The sequence below is a fragment of the Anastrepha ludens genome, chromosome 6 (genome assembly GCF_028408465.1).
Source record: "Anastrepha ludens isolate Willacy chromosome 6, idAnaLude1.1, whole genome shotgun sequence".
In the NCBI taxonomy this organism is placed as follows: domain Eukaryota; kingdom Metazoa; phylum Arthropoda; class Insecta; order Diptera; family Tephritidae; genus Anastrepha; species Anastrepha ludens.
The window spans coordinates 64,961,780-64,980,423 of record NC_071502.1 but is presented as its reverse complement, the minus strand read 5'-3'; the positions used below and the strand labels follow the sequence as shown (position 1 = coordinate 64,980,423).

Sequence of the window (18,644 nt, the reverse complement as noted above, 5' to 3'; positions counted from 1 at the left end):
TAGTTTTTAAACGATAGCGAGAAGTAATTTTGAGAGAAAATATTGGTTTTTGATAAACAATTTAAAAAAAAATTTTTTAATGAAAATTCGTTTAGGGTTAAAAAGTGTCCTTAAACGGAGACGAGAAGTAATTTTGATGATATATACAAATTATTAATTAAAATTGTTTAATTAAATTAAAGATTTAATCAAATCAAAATTAAATTACAATAATTTTTTATTTTTTACGAGGGGTGCCTTTTATATGTCGAGATTTGGCAACTCACAGCTGTACCGCAAAGTTTGACATTTTTTGGCTCTTACGTACTCAGAACGTTTTGAAATACCAGCGCTATTTGTGTTGTTTACAGTAACTTAAAAGATTCATCTCGGTCCAAAAATGGAATTAAATCGTGAACATTCTCGTGCGATTATTTTTTACAACTTTCGACGTGGATTAACTCAGCAACATTGCATGGATGAACTTAATTCATTTTTTGGCGATGCAGCTCCATCAAGGACCAGTGTTTATCGATGGTTTGGTGAATTCAATCGTGGTCGTAGTTCACTCCAAGACGAATTCGTGAAGGTCGTCCAAAATCAGTTGTTGTTCCGAAAACCATTGATGCTGTGCGCGAACTGATATTGCAAAATCGCCATGTGACCTATCGTGAGATTGAGACAATCTTAGGCATTAGTGGAACCAGCATACATTCAATATTGCATAAATATTTCACTGTCAAAAAAATTTGTTCGCGTTGGGTCTCACACAATTTGTCAATCGCTCAAAAAAAGGCTCTTGTCGATTGGTCGAAGGAAATGCTCAAAAAATACGATCGCGCGGCTTCGAAACACGTCTATGACATCGTGACAGATGATGATTTCTGGATTTACGCGTATGAGCCCGAAAGTAAACAGCAGTCGACTGTATGGGTGTTTCAAGATGAGCCAAATCAAACAAAAGTTGTTCGCGCACGAAGCACTTCCAAGCAAATGGTCGTCTGTTTTTTCGGAAAAACTGGACATGTCGCAACCGTACCACTAGAACAACGCAGAGCAGTAAATTCTGAGTGGTACACAACCATTTGTTTGCCAGTTGTCTTCCAAGAAATTAGGAAAACCAATCACCAAAGACGGATCACTCTTCATCAGGACAATGCGAGCTCTCACACATCGGCTCAAACAATTGCATTTTTGAGCACCCTAAACATCGAATTAATGGGTCATCCGCCATATAGTCCTGACTTGGCACCGAATGACTTCTTTTTATTCCCGTACGTAAAAAAAAAAGCTGAGAGGTCAACGTTTTTCGATACCTGAAGAAGCGGTTGCGGCATTCAGAATGCATGTTTTGGAGGTACCTCATTCAGAGTGGCAAAAGTGCTTCAACAATTGGTCCAAACTCATGCAAAAGTATATAGATCTTCATGGAGAATATTTTGAAAAACAATAAAGTGATTTTCGATGATTAAAATTTGTTTTTGTTCTCTAATCCCGACATATAAAGGCACCCCTCGTAATTTTTGAATTAAATTTTTATTTTTTAATTCAACATTTGTAGTTTTCAATTTTCATTTCATCTTTTCCATAATTTTCTAACACTTCTTATTTCAACATATTTACTTTTCAAACTGAAATAAAAAGAAATTTTGGTATAAAGTACAGGTTTGTTAATTAATACCTTCTCCTAAAATATAAAAAAATTTAAAAAAGGGTAAATGGTGTCTAAAGGGTGATCTTAAATGTATTGCAGAAGTAATTTTGATAAAATATACAGATTTTTGAATTAATTTTACTCAAGTTTTTTAGCAATTATAAAAAATTTAGAGTAGGTTTAAATATTGTCTTCAGGGAGTCTTAAAACGGAAGATACATGGAATTTAATAAAAGGTGATAATTAAATACTTTTTCTAAAATTGTAAAAAAAAGTTTTGATGACAAATTTTTGCTCTTTTTTAAACGGAAATGAGAATTAATTTTAATTGAATACACAGTTTATTTTTCATTTTATTTTTGTTAAAACTGAAAGAAGAAGTAATTTTAATAAAAAAACTTATTTTTAAATTAAACTTTAATTTAAATTTTTGTGTTTTGAATTTTGAAAAACTCTCAAAGGGGTTCAAAGTATCGAAAGGGTGCCCCAAAATGGAGCCGAAAGGTTATTTTGATAGCTCATACACGTTTGTACTTAAACATGTTTACTTTTTTTGAACCGAAAGCGCAAAGTATGATAGAAATAACGGTTTTAATCCATAATATTTTTTTTTTTGTTATTGAGTTATAATAAAAAGCGTACAAGTGGCGTAAAATTTGTAGCTTAGGACATCCGGAGAAGCAAAACATTAGTCACAAAAATGCAAAACGTCCCAGTGAGTGCAGCTATGGCAGTAGGATTTGCAATTCTGCTCAAACTTCTTATACCAAGGCATGCACACATAAGCACTTTCGCAATGCCTCATAATTAGTGCTATAAGACTCCAACTATGTATGTATGTGTGTACACGTAAATACTCTGGAGCGATGGCCATTGAATTTGTGGCACCACAAGCATGCTCACGTAGCTACTAATACTGTCAAATTTTGCTGAGGTCCAGTGATACGTACACACATATTTGGGATGCATGCGACTGGTTTTTGATAGAATGCCGTGCTAGGTCATGATGCAGTAATTATAAGGCGGACCAAAGTGATACGGTGGTTCGTGAATGCTTTTGTTCATCACTCTTCTCCGGAATGTGTATGCCAGTTGACCCTATGACATTTTGTTGCTGCCTTGGTAGCAATATGAGTAACATTGCTGATTGTACAGTGGAAGGTGAATAGACCTCATCGGGTTTGCACAGCAGATACTTGCATATTTTGTGATTTTGTCTTGCGAGATAAATGCTTGGACACTTAATAGCATTTGAGATACATTACCTGCGGCATGAAAAATAAGTGAGTCACAATTGCTGTAATGAGCAGGAAGTGGATGTCGATGTTCTTGATAGGTTTGTATGAACGCATGTATGATATCTGCCACAATGCACAATAAGACGCTGGGGTACTTAATGGGCATGTAAATCCCATTTAGGAGCCCAGTTTTGTAATTGCGACTGCTCAGTTATATTGATTACTAGCTGCTGGTAGAATGCCACGCTTGTGGGAAAAATAAATTACATAAAATTTTCCCTGAGGGGCAACTCCACACTACACTACAATAACAAATCACTGACCTAAAATATAATTCGATTCCACAAATTGTTTATGTCATATGTATGCACGTAAAAGTAAATTTAGTTTGTTTAACTTTCTAAACAGCTTCAAATGCTATACATACAAATGCACATACAGACAAATTTTATCTTTTATCCAAACCATTGGACCTTCTCCTTATTCCGAAGAGCATCGCCACATCGTTATTGCCACTATGCTTTACTGTTTTTTTTTTCATACATATATCTGGGATCAAATGCTGTACTGTTGGGTCGTCGAATATATTGTTTTCCATCAGATCGAAACATATTTATTTTTATTTTATCCTTTCATAGCACATTTTTCCAGTTTCCACGAAGAGGTGTTTTGTTGCAAATTGAAGCCATTTTATTGAATTTTTTTGTTCTGTAAGCTCAGCCCTTCTGGGTGTTCTTGGTCTTAATTCGGCTTCTACCAACCTGTATCGGACTTATGTCATGCCAATTTACACTAGTTTTAACCTTATTCGCCGACAAAAAGGGTTTAATTTTGCTATAACGTACGAGTTTTTTGTTTTCTCTTCCCAGAATTTTACCTTTTATTCCTCGAGTTTCAGCTTTTGGTACTTTATGAATAGCTTTAGAAACTTTTTTCTTTGAACATTTTCCTTTTTTCCTAATTTTTTTTATTAATTTGGTTTCTTTCTTCGTACAATGAGCAGGCCTATTTTATTTTAAATTTAATTAATTAATTTTACCTTAAGTTCAACTGAGCGAAATTTGTTACTATTAAAATTTGTTGTTACTATTAAAATTTGTTGTTACCTTTCCTATAACTTTTTCCTAGCACCAAACCCATTTGTTTACTCAAGTGTGTACAATATAAAAATGAGGCCAAATAGCAGATGGAATGCAATAAAGAACAAACAACCTTTATGGTCACATATTGTAAACAATCTAAATAACAACAATTTGCGTTTAAGTGATACAGTCCATTCGAAAAATTTATGTAGAGATTTTGAATACTCAATACATATACATATGTACATATATGCCATAATATCAATGCTAGCACCAAAGCAACTAAGGAAAGATACAACAGGATGCGCAAACATGATTTAGCTACATCTTCAAGGTACTTGAATATTCTCTCTGTCTTTTCGACGATTTATGTACTTGAGCCTAATGAGAAGCAACTGAGCAGGTTTATTGTTCAATGAGCAATTAAATAGTGTGACCTAGGTAATACTGTCGCCGAAAGGAAATATAAATATGCATATGAATGATGCTTCCGAGATAAATTCTACGCTAAAATCCACCATAAGTGTGCTCAACTCCTGGGAGACTAAGAACTTGAATGAATATATTCATACATTTATGCACTTATTAGTTTATAAATATTTGTCGTTGAACCTGTATGTACTGGACGAGAAGCGACGTCAGGAATTGCTTTTCAGTAGTGCCACGGAAGCTCAGGTATTTGCGCTCTGTATTTCATTTGATTACTTCAATGTCTCTTAAGTCGAGCAAGGCGTAAAAATAATTCCCAAACGCAGTTACTAACAAATGATATTGCTTTGTCTTCTTTGGTGTTCGTTGTGAGCATAAAAGTTAAGAAAATTTACAAATTTAGAAATGTAGTACTGCAAATTGGAAGAAAAACGCAAACGTTTTTGTCATTCATGGAAAAATACTTTTGTATAAATAAATCAATAATTAAATTGAAAATATAAGAACAGTATCCCGTTGATTCGACGGGCAATACTTAAGAAAACTATAGTGCCTTTAAATAAACAAATTATTTACCGTTCTGTTTACTCGAGTAGTGGAAAAGATGTTTACGAATGTGGCTGAAGTGAAAGAGCGCTGCGGAAAAAGAAAATCGGATTTGAGATGAGTGAGCTGTACCATGCAAACATTCTTTACAGATGTAGAAAATAAAATGTCTGATGTCTTGTATAGAGAGAAAATTTGCCTATCACTTCTTTAATAATAAAAAGTGGCAGGACATTTGATGTATTTACAAACACCGAAAGTTTTTGAAAAATTATGTCAGATTATGTCAAGCAACTAGTCCCTTCAGTGAGACATTTGCAAAATTTACAGGTTTTCAAACAAATAATCGCCAAGATATTTGGCACGGCTTTTTTGAAGTGCGGGACATTGACAGAGGAGGTTTTGCACTAACTCAATTTCTTCTTTATCTCCGCAGCTCGTGAATAAGTCATTGTGAGGTACACCAATTCTAATGACTATGGTGCCAATAGCACAGCGAGCGGTTATAATTCCTCTGAGGAAGCTGGTAGTTGATCTGTTGAATCCAGCAGACATTTTGCGGCTAGTATACAGAGATCACCTACTATTGGTTTCCGCGATTACGCTCAAGTCAATTGTAGTGTATAGTCTGTTTAGAGGAATGCTTATGCCCTCTACCACTCGCTGAAGGTTAAACTAAGAACCTTTCCTTGCTCACTCATACACTATTTCATTTACCTCCACTCCAGAGTGGCCGGGGACCCAACAAAGTGTGGTGTTGTGTTGTTGGATAAGCGAGAGCGACCTCCTGAATTTTGTAACACATCGTGAATTGTTGCTCGTTGAGGCCAGTGCCTTGATCGCTGCTTGGCTATCAACAAAAATTGTAAGGTTTGCTGGAGGTAAATCCGGCGGGAGAGTCTAAAGGGGGAATTTAAGGATAATTGTTCCGAGTAAACTCTCGATCCAGTGCCATTGTCCATCTTTGAGCAGTGAGTATAAATATGGTGGCCTCTATTATCTGATACGACTTGGTCTGGCATTCCTTCCTTTGGGGTATTTGTATTTTATAGTCTTTGTTCAGAGCTATATTCGGAACCAGATAGTATGTTTTTGGCTTTTCCTGCAAGTGTACCGCGGATAGTAGAACTGATTTATGGTCGTGCATAAACCTAGAACCAAAAATATAGTTGATTTAGTAGACAAGTATTGCTTTTTTACGTGCCTACTCAACTTAGCAGTTCTGCCAGAAAGACCAGTCAGTCCTGCCACAGTTGAAGTTAAAAATTGATAATATTTCGAGAATGTGTTTACCGCGCGATTAATCGTTTTCCCCAAACGTTCTCGCGTGGTTCGAACCAGTCCAGTCATAAAAGCCGTTAGAGAAAGAATTCGCAGAAATCCCTTTAGAAAGCAGAAAACCATGTCCAGGGAAATGAATGTGTCGACCAGATCCATGTCAAGACTAATTAGACTCAACAGATGCAAGCAGCTCCTTCATCGGCATACGGTCAACGGCCATGAAAATATTATTTTCAAAGATGAAACAATATTCACTGTTGATGAGGTTTTTAATAAGCAAAACGACAAAATGTATGCTAAAACTTGTAAAGTCGCAAAGCTTCAGCGTGGCCACCATCCACCCTCCGTAAAGGTTTGGTGGGAGTGCCTTGTACAGGCGTTACATATTTCTATTTCTGCGAAAAAGAGGCAGAAAGTGTACAAGGAGGATGTCTTAGAAAGCATGGTAAAGAAGTTGATAAGTACCCTCTTCAATGGAGAGCGTTGGATCTTTCAGAAAAGATTCCGCCACAGCCCATAGGCAAAGACCACCCAGAATTGGCTAAAAACCATATTCCTGGGTTCAAAGTCGCAAAAGATTGGCCATCTGGAAGTCCAAGTCTGAATCCATTGGACTACAGTTTGCGGCCAGCATTGGAGAGCATGGCCTCTCGAAGACTTCACAGAAATGTGGAGAGTCTCTAACAATAACAGCGACGTCAATATCCATGGAAACTGTGCAACAGCAGAATGGCCTAATCGTTTGAAGGCTTGTGTAAAAAGGCGAATGAAATTATACATATTTTTAATATTTACTTGATTAAATTATAAACTAACTTCATTATAAAAAGTATTACAATTTCATATCTATAACGGCTTTAACTTGTAACGGAACTTATGGCAGGACTAAGTACAAATTTTAATATCGATTATTGTTAATTGCTTACACTTCTTTTTGTGTTTTAAAAATAACTTATTTTCTTCTTGAAAACACAAAGTACATAAATAAAGTACAGAATTATGACCAAAAACAACTTAACCTGAATAATTTAATCTTAAAAATATTAGTTCTAGATTATTTTGTCGTAACATAATTTTGAAAATACAGAATTATGACCCAAAGATAAAGGTATTATAATGCAGAAATTATGACTGTCTCCAATTGCGAATCTCACATATATTATATATGTATTTATATATTTATAATCATAAGTACTCGTAGAAGACGAAAATTAGTCTGGGTCGCTTCTAGTAGTATCCGTCGCTGTCTAAGTTGTATACAGGCGTTTCAGGCACGAGCTTTCCTCCTAAATTAATTTATCATCTTATCCAAGTTATATTTGGTCGTAGGCTTTGTGCAGAGATGCCAAAAAAAAAACACACACAATTCTTGTAGTCACAGTTTACATACATTTCATATCATGAAAAGCATAGGAATGAAAAACCTGTTCATTGTGTGTATTTGCATCTCTAAGCCAAGCACGTGACTCGCAATGAATTCACAAATAAATTAGAATTGTCACATGATGTAGAGAGACGGTTGGAGTGGGCTGTGATATTTGACATGAAGTTCACAAAAATTGTCGCCTATCCATTCACTTTTATTCTTTCAATACATTTTACCAACATATGCATATACAATTGGTGTGTATGTGCATCTACATACATAGGTATATAGATCAGTATGTAGATGTACGCTTTTATGAATACCAAAGCGCATGAATATGGTTATAGGCTATGTATTTGGTATGACAAGGTGCACACATACATACAGGAATAATAGAAGTTGAATATTGACAAATAAAACCGCCCATAATTCACTCATTCGATCATCTCTTCCGCCTCCCATACGCATTTCTGCCTTGGGCTTTTGATATTTGCTCTTTGGCATGTCATTGCACAAGTCTTTTGTATGTATATTTTCATACATCCCCATATGTGTGCGATAACACAATTACACTTCCGGTAAAAAAACGCCGATTTTCCTCAAATTTAAGCAATATTTTTAATATATAAATGAATGAGGTCTACTTATATTTTATCGGTCATATTAGGTGGTCAAAAATGTTCTCTTGCGCTAAGTTGTAATCACTTTTAAAGCTATTCAGCCAACAACAAGAAGCATAAAAGGTATTTTATATAATGTCGAACTCATACAAATGCCCATTTGGTTTAATACAAAGTTAAGTTTTCTTGCTAGGGGACAACACACCATCAAGCAGAATCTTAGATGTGAAGAGCTAAGTCTAAGAGACGTGAGCGGGCACCAAATTATGGATTTACACCAGGCGAAGCCCTTACTGAGGCGTATAATGGTGCAGGCAACTTATAACGCTCCCTAAAGATGAGCTGTGAATGCCCATGGATATTCTCACAAGTCGCTGCAAATTGCGTAGTCATGTGAATATTATTGGGATATGTTCCACCAACTGTTGTTTCTCCGACTAGTCCCCGGAGACTCTGGCACACCTTCTACTCGAATGTGACGCTATAGCGCCTAGAAGGTTGAGACATCTCGGCTGGATGTGGCCGGAAAATAGGCCAAGTGCTCAGCCCAATTCAGCTCTATCTTAGGTTTATTAATGGGACTGGGATGAGGTACTGTGATGAGTATAGGGCATAAAAGGCCATGAGGCATAAGGCAAAACTAATTTTCATTCATTTATTTATTCAACAATTTGGCAAAAATCAGTATTAGTAGTAAAAAAAGAGATATACGTATGCTTATTTTATTGCCTTATTAGTGGATTCTTAATTTTTAAGAAATATTCTTAACTCGAAATTTCATGCTTTGACAATAGTTTCAAGTATTTTCTTTAATAAATGGATATTAGTTGACTTCTGCTGGCGTATCTTTCTTGTTAAATATACCACATAGTTGCAATGGGATCGAGGTCTCAACTGTTTCCCGGCCATGCCATCGATTCAATTCCCAAAACGATTTATATTCCGTTATTGTTGTAATATTGTCACTTCGTTATAATAAATTGGTTTAATTTTCTAATTTCGATGTTATGCTTACCTATTCCGATTAATGGAAAGGTGTAAAAGCATACGGAAATATAATATTTCCTTCGTGCTCTGACAGCTCAAAATAAATAGAAGATTTTATGCATCAACAAAGAAAATTATTCCAACACCGTAACTTGTTATTGCTCCTCAAACCATTATTTATGCTTATGGTTTCACTGTAACCTGACCGCCGTTATGACAAAACCTTTCATTTTATCTGCGGCGCACTGAGCATCTTGCATCTGAGGAGCGTAAATTTATTTTACAACCATCTGAAATAATGACTCGTGCCCAGTCATGTGTCTAATGTCGGGTTTCCTGATAGCACTTTAAATGGGTGGAACACATTTTTGCAATGAGAAGCGGCTTTTTAGCGGATCTGTGACCCATTAAATCAGTTTCTCTCAAGTGACGCTGCGTAGTTGAGGCGATAGTCATGTTATGTCTGTACTTGTACTCCACAGCAATTTCTAGATCAGCTCTGAATCGAACACACTGAGCTATTTTGATGACATCTCTATCTTCACTCGCAGTGATCTTTCATAGATGCCTACTTTTAAGTCGTTTGACGGAAGATTCATTGCTATGCGTTATACGCGAAACTTTGAAATATCTATTTTTTTTTGCTTTTCGCATAAAATCACTGTTTTTTAAGTTCCGTTATTTTTATAACAACAGCCAGACATATAATAAATTCACCGCTATAAAATGTCACAAAATAAGTTCAAAATTCAAACACCATTAAAAAATGGGAATGCTTCGTTACGCATTTCAAACGACTGTAAAAGCAACGTAACTGAAAAAATACTCACCGTTTTTTTCACCGTAAGTGTATGTATGTATGTATGTTTACTTGCAAATTCAATAAATTTGTTAAATTTTCTTTCTTTTGTGAAATTTCATTAAGGGGCATGCTGATTACTCTAAAGTTCCCAGGTAACATATTCTTCCTTTAAGTTCATTTACCACTCAGCATATGCTTTGTCATGCAAAATTTCTTACATACTTACATACTCGTGTAAGACATGGCGTAAGTTTATTATGCTCGTATGATATCAAAGTAAAACTTTTTGCCTTGCTATCTTTTGTAATAGCAGTCAGTTTGTTTTTTCATAGTAAATATAGTGATTTTATTCTTCAGAATGGAAGTTGCTGCATTTCTCTTTTGAACAACCGGTTGCAGTCTCTTCTCGAAAGTTAGCTGTTGGCTGTTTACATGCAATACTTTCTCATACACCTTTTCTTACATATGAACTATCAGTGAAATGCTTGAGAAAAAGTGCAAATCAAAAATACAATTTTACTGGTATTTTATGCAGAATTTACCTCGTTTGTAAAGCGCTATGGTTTTCTACATTTGCTCTCCTTGCGATTTTTCACTTTCATTCGCAGTGGAAAATTGAAGATACAAAATATTTATATTATCATTCTTAACTTATGTTAAACCGTTGACATTTGGTATTCTCTGTTTCAAATTCACAGCTTCATTCCCACTTTTCTTCTTAAATGAAGAGAATTTGAATCTTCTGATAAACGAATTCACAAGAAAACTGTCAGCTTCAATTTAAATTTATGAATTCGATGCATGATGCGCTTAGTGCGCATCTGAAAAGGTAATTGGAGTTGATAGGGTGATCGAAAAATGAGTTTAAAAATGAATAACTAATTTATCAGAACACCAAGACTAAGTCCCCTCATATTTAGGGTAATTTTCATAACCAGAATCTGCATGATAAACTAAATGAAAGTTTATGTATGGGAAGAAGTGGCTAAATATGTACAATTCTTAATTTTACTTGTCTTAAAGCATAGTAAAAAACAGTTTATTTTTACTTGTTCAAACAATTTCTAAGAAAAGAAATAAAAAAAAAAATCACTTGCGACTAATGGCATTGCATTTTTAGGGGTACTTTAAGAAAACATCAAAAACTCAAGATCGACGTTTTGGCCTTTGACCATATTCGGTCAGTTTGCGATAGATGTATGAACCCGGGATAAAATAATCTTTTTTTCGGCTTTCTACGAGGAAAATTAGATTTCCGAATACATTTGTGAGAGACTGTATATTTGTATTGATTTAGTTTGAAATGGATAAGTCTATTCCGGAAATATTTGGATGGGAATATATTTTAATATTCACATTGAAGAGCGTGCAAAGTGTGAACAAATTGAAAGAAAGCAAGTATTTTTTCTAGCAAAAGTGCTAAGGCCTTGTCTATAGATATCCGATTATTTAAAGAATTTTATTTTTTGTTTTTTTTTTGTTTAACGATTTATTATTGTTTCTATTTCAATTATCATCAATTTAAATTAAGTAGACATTTTTAAAAAAATATTTCAGTTGAATGCAATACATATTATACCATTTTTTCAAAACTTTTCCTATCCTTTTGAAAGCACCAATCTCCGAAGCGGATGAATGGAATTACAAAAAGAGTACCGAATGTTTTTTCGTATTTTACGTACATATATCGTCCTAGGCCTAGCCTAGAGAAATATTTCTAAAAATCGTATGTATGGTCTACAGCGTGGCTAAAAACAAATTTGTTTATTTGTATTTCTGTTTCAATACGCTAATTTCCGAATGGGTAGATTATTAAGTGCATTATGTCTTGAATATATTACTCTCCATGCGGCCTAACATCGAAGCTATTTCTAAAAGTTGTGCTCCTAAAGTTCTATGAGAGATGGGCGCGATTCTTTGTCAGATTTTAAAAGCTAATAAAATTATTTGGTACATGCATCTACCAAGCGTAGTGATGTGGTTGTGGTATACTATGGCGTTTGATGAAGTAGTTTCATACATATCTGTTATTTTTTTATCTGCATTAGAACTATCGATATCGATAACTATGATTTGACAGCTGAGTACGGCAAACTGTGTTGACATTTCTGTTCAGTAAAGTTTGTCAAGTCAATTTGAATGGCTTAACGTCAGAACAACGCTTCTAATTGTAGAAATTTACTTTGAAAAAATAGATCAATATTTTTGGTGTGCGTCTTGACGTTGTTCCACAAATGCCGACTCCGAACGCCAGATATTTTTTATGAGGAGCTTTTTCATGGCAGAAATACACTCGGAGGTTTGCCTGCCGAGTGGCGACCGCTATTAGAAAAATGTTTTTCTTAATTTTGGTGCTTTCACCGAGATTCGAACCGACGTTCTCTCTGTGAATTCCGAATGGTAGTGGTGCACCAACCCATTCGGCTACGGCGGCCGCCACAAAAACAGCTCGCGCAGGAATTGAAGCCAAATGAATACTGTTTGCGTCGCCTTTTTGCTGATTGGGATCATTTGGGTTTGAATGATATTTAGATACAGGCCCGGACTCGAGGTTATACGTATTTATATGAATTAGACATAATTGGAAAGGGCCCGCATTTGCAATTTCCCCCGGGGCCCGGATATGCTCTCTACGGCCCTTAATAGATATATTATTTTATATAGAAAAAGTAGCCAAAAATTGGACTGGTCAAATGGACCATTTAACTTGTAGCCGCGACGGACATATGCTGGATATCATATTAAAAAAATAAATAATATAAAATTATCTACCAGACTATAATACAAGAAAAAAAATTATTCAATTTTTTAGCTATTAGTAAACTTTGACTTGAAACTTATTTTTAATTGAGGTACTAAAATAAAATAATAACAATTTCAATAATAAAAAACATTAAAATACTGATAACCGCACCAACTTATCACCCATAATGCATCCGAAATACCGAAAAATTTGAAATATTGAATTGAAAAGCAGTAAGAATTTGTTAATAAAAAAATTGTTTACAATGAAAGCTTCAATTTCAAACAAACTGCTTTTAATTTTTTAGGGTGGGAAGCGTTTTTACCGAATACTTTTACTTAAACAAAACAACAATAATTATATCAATAACTATATCAATATAATAATCAATTATATATTCACCGTTGCTGTTTACAACCTCTTCCCACTTCTCGAGCAATTTGGGCGCCAAAAATCGCCGGGTCTGGTGTCAAATAAGTTTTTGAGCCAGGTTTAAGGACCCCTTTGCTATCGAAGGTAACGCCCTTCATACGGTTTGACAGGGAGCGTAAAGATAGTAATCGGTCGGTGAAAAGTTCGGGAATAAATATGCTGGATGCCGGTTGCCGGATGCTGAAGAATCTCCCATTTGAGCTCTTGGAGTGCGGCTTTGACGACTTGTGCAACATAGGCTCTGGTGTTGTCGTGAAGGAGTAAGGTTTGGCCACGTCGATCAGGTATTTTCCGCCGAATAGCCTCATTCACGCAGTGTTGCTGGCCAATATAGAGCTCCTTGTTGACCTTGGCATTCTTTTTGAGCATTTCCTAGTGCACCATGCCCTTCGAGTCCCACCAAACACATATCATGACCATCTTAGGATAAATATATTTCTTGACTCTTGGCTTTGGAGTATTTCTTGAAACCACCCACTCTTTCCTATGTTTAATATTGACGTACGAGTATACGAGTATATCAATTCTCTTCTACCATGACGATTCGGTAAAAAAGTGCTATTTATGACCGCGACTTACTTTGTTTTCTTTTTTTTTCGTTGAGCTCGTGAGGTACCCAGGCTCCCAATTTTTCGGTAAATCCCATTGAATGAAGGTGATTGAGAATCGTTTTATGATTCACGCAAATTCGAATACCGAAGACTTCCTCAGCGGGACGTGTCATCGACATCAAAGTCGCAATTTTTGAAATTTGCAAACTGTTTCCGCGCTTTAGATTGGCCTATGACAAGGTGTCATACACGTCGCAAATGTACTGGGCTGCTTCGGTAACTTGTTGACCTCGACGTAAAGCAAACAAGAGCAGGTATCGAAAATGTTGATTTTTCTCTCTGGGTATTTCAACGAAACGAATAAAAAATTAAATAACTCAAAATTGGCAGAAAGAGTTCTATCGAATGAATACTTCTCTTCTTCGCTTCTTTCTCGTGCTAATAGGCGCCAGTTGGACACACCAAGTCAAGCCAAGCCCTTCTTCATCGATCTTTCCAGCGCAGAAAAGGCATTCTTCTTTCTCTGCTAGCACCAGCTGGTGTCGCATCGAATACTTTCAGAGCCGGAGCGTTTGACACAACGAACGAAGCGGCTGGATATTTATCCGCTTCTCTATGCCATTGTAAAGCTCATCGTTCCATCGTCTATGATACCCGCTATCGTCAACGTGCAAAGATCCAAATTTTTCCGTAGAATTTTCTCTCAAACACTCCAAGAGACGCCTCATCAGATATTGTCATCGTCCACGCTTCTGTGTCATACGTTAGGACGGGCATGATGAGAGCCTTTTAGAGTGTTAGTTTTGTACGTCGAGATGGGACTTTACTACTCAGTTGTCTACTTAGGAGCACTTGTAGGCATAAGAGAGTTTTTGTTGAAAGAATAATGAATACTTATCCCTTGCCAAACAGCAAACAAATAGTTGTAAAATAAAAGAAAATATAAAAACGCTATGAATTTATTCTCAAACCTAATATATACTGTATATATGTATATACAAATAAATATCAACTGTATATATGGTAGTTATTCATTTGTGGATTCCGGTATAAATTCGCTTGTCTGCTTTTTTGTATTTGCAGGAATTGTACTCGTGGGACAAAGGAAACGCACTCACATATCCCATTCGTTATCGAGAGGCCAGCATCATCGGTGACCGGACGTAAATAAGCGGAGGCGGTTCGAACAAAATGATGCACCGCGCGGCAAATAAATGTAACCTAGCAACTCAGCCGCACAAAGGCCACTTTCCCCATAGCTTAGTGAGAATGAGTGTGTGTTTGCGTACATGCAAACAGGTACACACATAAAAGCAACATAAATTATCCGATACAGGCTGTGTGGGATTTAAGGCCACCGAAATGCATACATATTTACTAAGCTATTCAATGTGGATTAATCATTTATTTATAGATCATCAATTTGTTTTGTATCACTAACGCTAATTGGGAGTTGTAAAAATCGAAAACTAAAATAATTATTTATTTAGAATGGAAATTATTTTATTTACGAATTTTAATTTTTACACAATTTCAAAATAAAATCATAAAAACGATATGTGTCAATAAAAAATAGTAAATTTAATAGATAATAAAATAGACAAATAGCATTTTAACAAACAGTAAATAATTAGTGTTGAATTAAAACGACTAATAAAATTTGTATGTATAAAATATTAGCAAATGAAGCAGACAAAATTACATGCATAAGTATATATGTACATAAATTTGTGTATTTTTATGCGATAAATTGTAGTAATGGCAACCGCAAAGAATTTATAATAAATGATATGAAATGACACAATATTAAATTAGATTAATTGAAAGGTTGGTCGAAAGTCGACGAATCCGGTGGCAGGCAGTTATCCAGCGAATTTTGTGGTCAGCATTAGTCTCAACTCCTTCTGTGATGAAATTTTATGAAATTGGGGAACAGTGGTTTTGCTTAACACTTTTAGCGCATTTAGGCATTGACGTAAACTTCAGCGACAATTTGCCCCAAAATTACATTGCAAGACCATTTTCAAGTTTCAAATTTTGTACAAAAAGTAGAGAAATTCCATAAACTTTCCATGCAATGGTTCCAATTCCAAGAGTTTTAATTTGAATTTCTAGAAAGAATTCATGCAGTTCTATGCATTATTAAATTTTAGTATAATAAAGTGTAAGTTTAAAGTTGTTAAACAATCCCGCTTATTTTTTATAATTTTTGACGTGATAACGTCTTATAATTCGATTTAGCCGGCTGCACGCACGAAAAAATGTGTCGTTATCTTGCTCATGCGTCGTTACCTTGCTTGAACAGCATGTTATGTTATGTTATGTTACGTTATGATATGTTATGTTATTTTATGTTATGTTATGTTATGTTATGTTATGTTATGTTATGTTATGTTATGTTATGTTATGTTATGTTATGTTATGTTATGTTATGTTATGTTATGTTATGTTATGTTATGTTATGTTAAAGTATATTATGTTATGTTAATGTTACCTCATTCTCTATATCCATACAAAATATCTATCAAACAAATAAAATTAAAATTTTCTATTGAAAAATGCAACCATTCAATCAGTATTTTCTTATGACATTACCACGTTAAACTATCGTCAGTAAACCGACTTTACAGACAACCTTTTATTTCTTGAACATGTCGCGCTTTTTCTCTATATCAAGAATTTAGGACTTCATCAAGTTCTCTCTAAGTTCTAATAACAGGAGTATAAGAGACTGTATCTGCCTCTAACTCGCTCCAATAAGAACAAATGATTACTCCGTAGATTTTTTGAGGTATTTGAAAGAGGAATTGGCGAACCGATTACCGTATTTTTAATATTAGTAACAAAGCAGAGTGAAATTCTCATTGTGAGAATATGATCTGCCACTATGTAAAAATTTTAAATATATTAATGCACATCTTGAATCATGTGAACAATTAGGATCAGCGAAATTTAATGTTTTGAGAGGAAAACTATGAATGTGAAGAGAAAATTATGGCCTACCTATGAAGACCGTATATTCTCATTTAGACTTTGCGAGCGACGTTAATAAATAGTAACTTCAAAGTAGAGCTCGAATACCCGCACATCTATTCGATGCGCATTACTTGAAAATTTTGAGGGCATGAACTCGAGTATATCGAACTTTTCCGAGTAATTCAGGCAATACTTTTGATTATTTTTTCTTGTTTTTCTTTTTGTTTTTAGTTTTAAGTCACAAGCTCGAAAATTTCTAACAAACATTTTAGCAGTTGAGCAATGAACGAGTATAGAACTAATCTCACTGGTCGATACCCAGGTATGTATTTGGAGCTCTATGTTCCAAACAAAATGCTGAATGAAGACAAGCTTCATCTACGCGTCAATGTTATAATTGAAGTGACTGAGAAGTGAGAATTTCGAGTCAAAGGTTGCACCTACATCAGAAATTTCATTCAGAGTGGTGAGACGCATGCCCTTAATAAAATATGAGTTAGACATTTATTGGTGTAGATAATGGCATATGAAGACACTTCTTAGTATCTATTTAATAGAAGTCGAATTTTGTTTGACTGGAGCATAAAGAAATCAAAGATGCCAGACATTGTCTTATATATTTCCAAATCGTTTGCATAAAAAAGAAGTTCAGAGAAGCGAAAATATTCAGTTGCATCTATTAGAAAGGCAAACTTCCTTTAATGATTGAATTTCACAATGATTTTCACAATGAAAATTACTGCTAGAACTTTTTAAAGAAATAAATGCGCAGTTGCTGTAGCGCATCAAATGGTTGGAAAAAGAAAATTCTAAGTTGCGAACGGAAGTGAATCGATATCATGAGATGAAACGCAATATCACATACATTTTGCGCATAGGCAGTTGTACAAGGTGTTAAATCCCTGCAAGCAAAAGTATTGGTATTGGACGCTATGTTTCATGGGCAATAGTCTTACAGTCTACGGAGCCTAGAGCATACAGGCATTTACATTTCACCTGCTACAAAATAGTTTCAGAAGTTGAAACGCGAGGATAATAAGTTGTCTTTTAAAAGTCACTCCTAGATGGTAACTTTGTTTTGGTTTATGCCATTTTTGACATTTGTCAAGTAGACAGAATTTTACACGATAGAACAACGCGTCCAAATTATTGAAACTTATGAAAATGGTCGAGCTATAAGAACAACATATCGCAATTTTTTGTTGGAAATAATCGTCCGAATGAGCTAAGGTTGGTGAACAACCCTTAACCACCAACATCGATATCTCGACGTTCTAAACAATTGAGCATTCATGAATCGACTGCCTGGTGGATTTTACTGAGGACGTGCTCATAGTGCACATTTAAATGTAATTAAAGCCGTATTTTGAATAAAAATAGTGACCCCTGGAAAAATCGAAATTTTTACTTGTTTTATTTTGAAACAACATCTAGGCGAGAATTTTAAAAGACGCTTTAACTTAAATTTCGTGATAGAGCTCATGAATAATTTCATGCCATTAAATGCCCAACTAAGTCTGCTCGCCTTTGATGAAATTAGGGTAGCTTCCATTTATGAATTGGATTCTTTATCCGATAAAGTTCGGAAGCCATGTAAGAATGATCAGCGCGTGGAGTGGCTTCCAGCTGGAAATAGCCTGTATTTTGTGCTTCCGATTGCCGAGTGTCTGAAAAAATTTTGTACAGCATTATTTTAAAATTTCACGATGGTATCAGACATGGATCTCACGAATCAAATGCTGTGTAGGACTAGACATTTCAGTGAGTATTCATGTGCACAAATAAAAAAATACTCTTACAAAATATATGATTCACATATATTTCTTAGAAAAGTATTGGTTTTAACCTTAAACGCTTTTTGGGTATTTGGCCGACCTCAACTGCCAATAAGCGACTGTATTTCCACAAATTGAGGGACGCACAGTTTTACGCCACCTCCTAATAGCAGATAATTTTTT

At 35.1% G+C, this 18,644-nt stretch overlaps 1 protein-coding gene across 2 annotated transcripts in view; it reads left to right on the top strand.

Moving 5' to 3' along the window:
* Window positions 1-15,509, top strand: part of LOC128867494 (uncharacterized) — a 133,759-nt gene extending 118,250 nt beyond the window's left edge. For both annotated transcript variants that reach the window (XM_054108751.1, XM_054108752.1), the window contains exon 18: window positions 14,794-15,509. In XM_054108751.1, coding sequence (XP_053964726.1) covers window positions 14,794-14,877 — 84 coding nt within the window. In that variant the 3' untranslated portion in view covers window positions 14,878-15,509. The remainder of the gene's footprint in view (window positions 1-14,793) is intronic.
* Window positions 15,510-18,644: the final 3,135 nt, after the last annotated feature.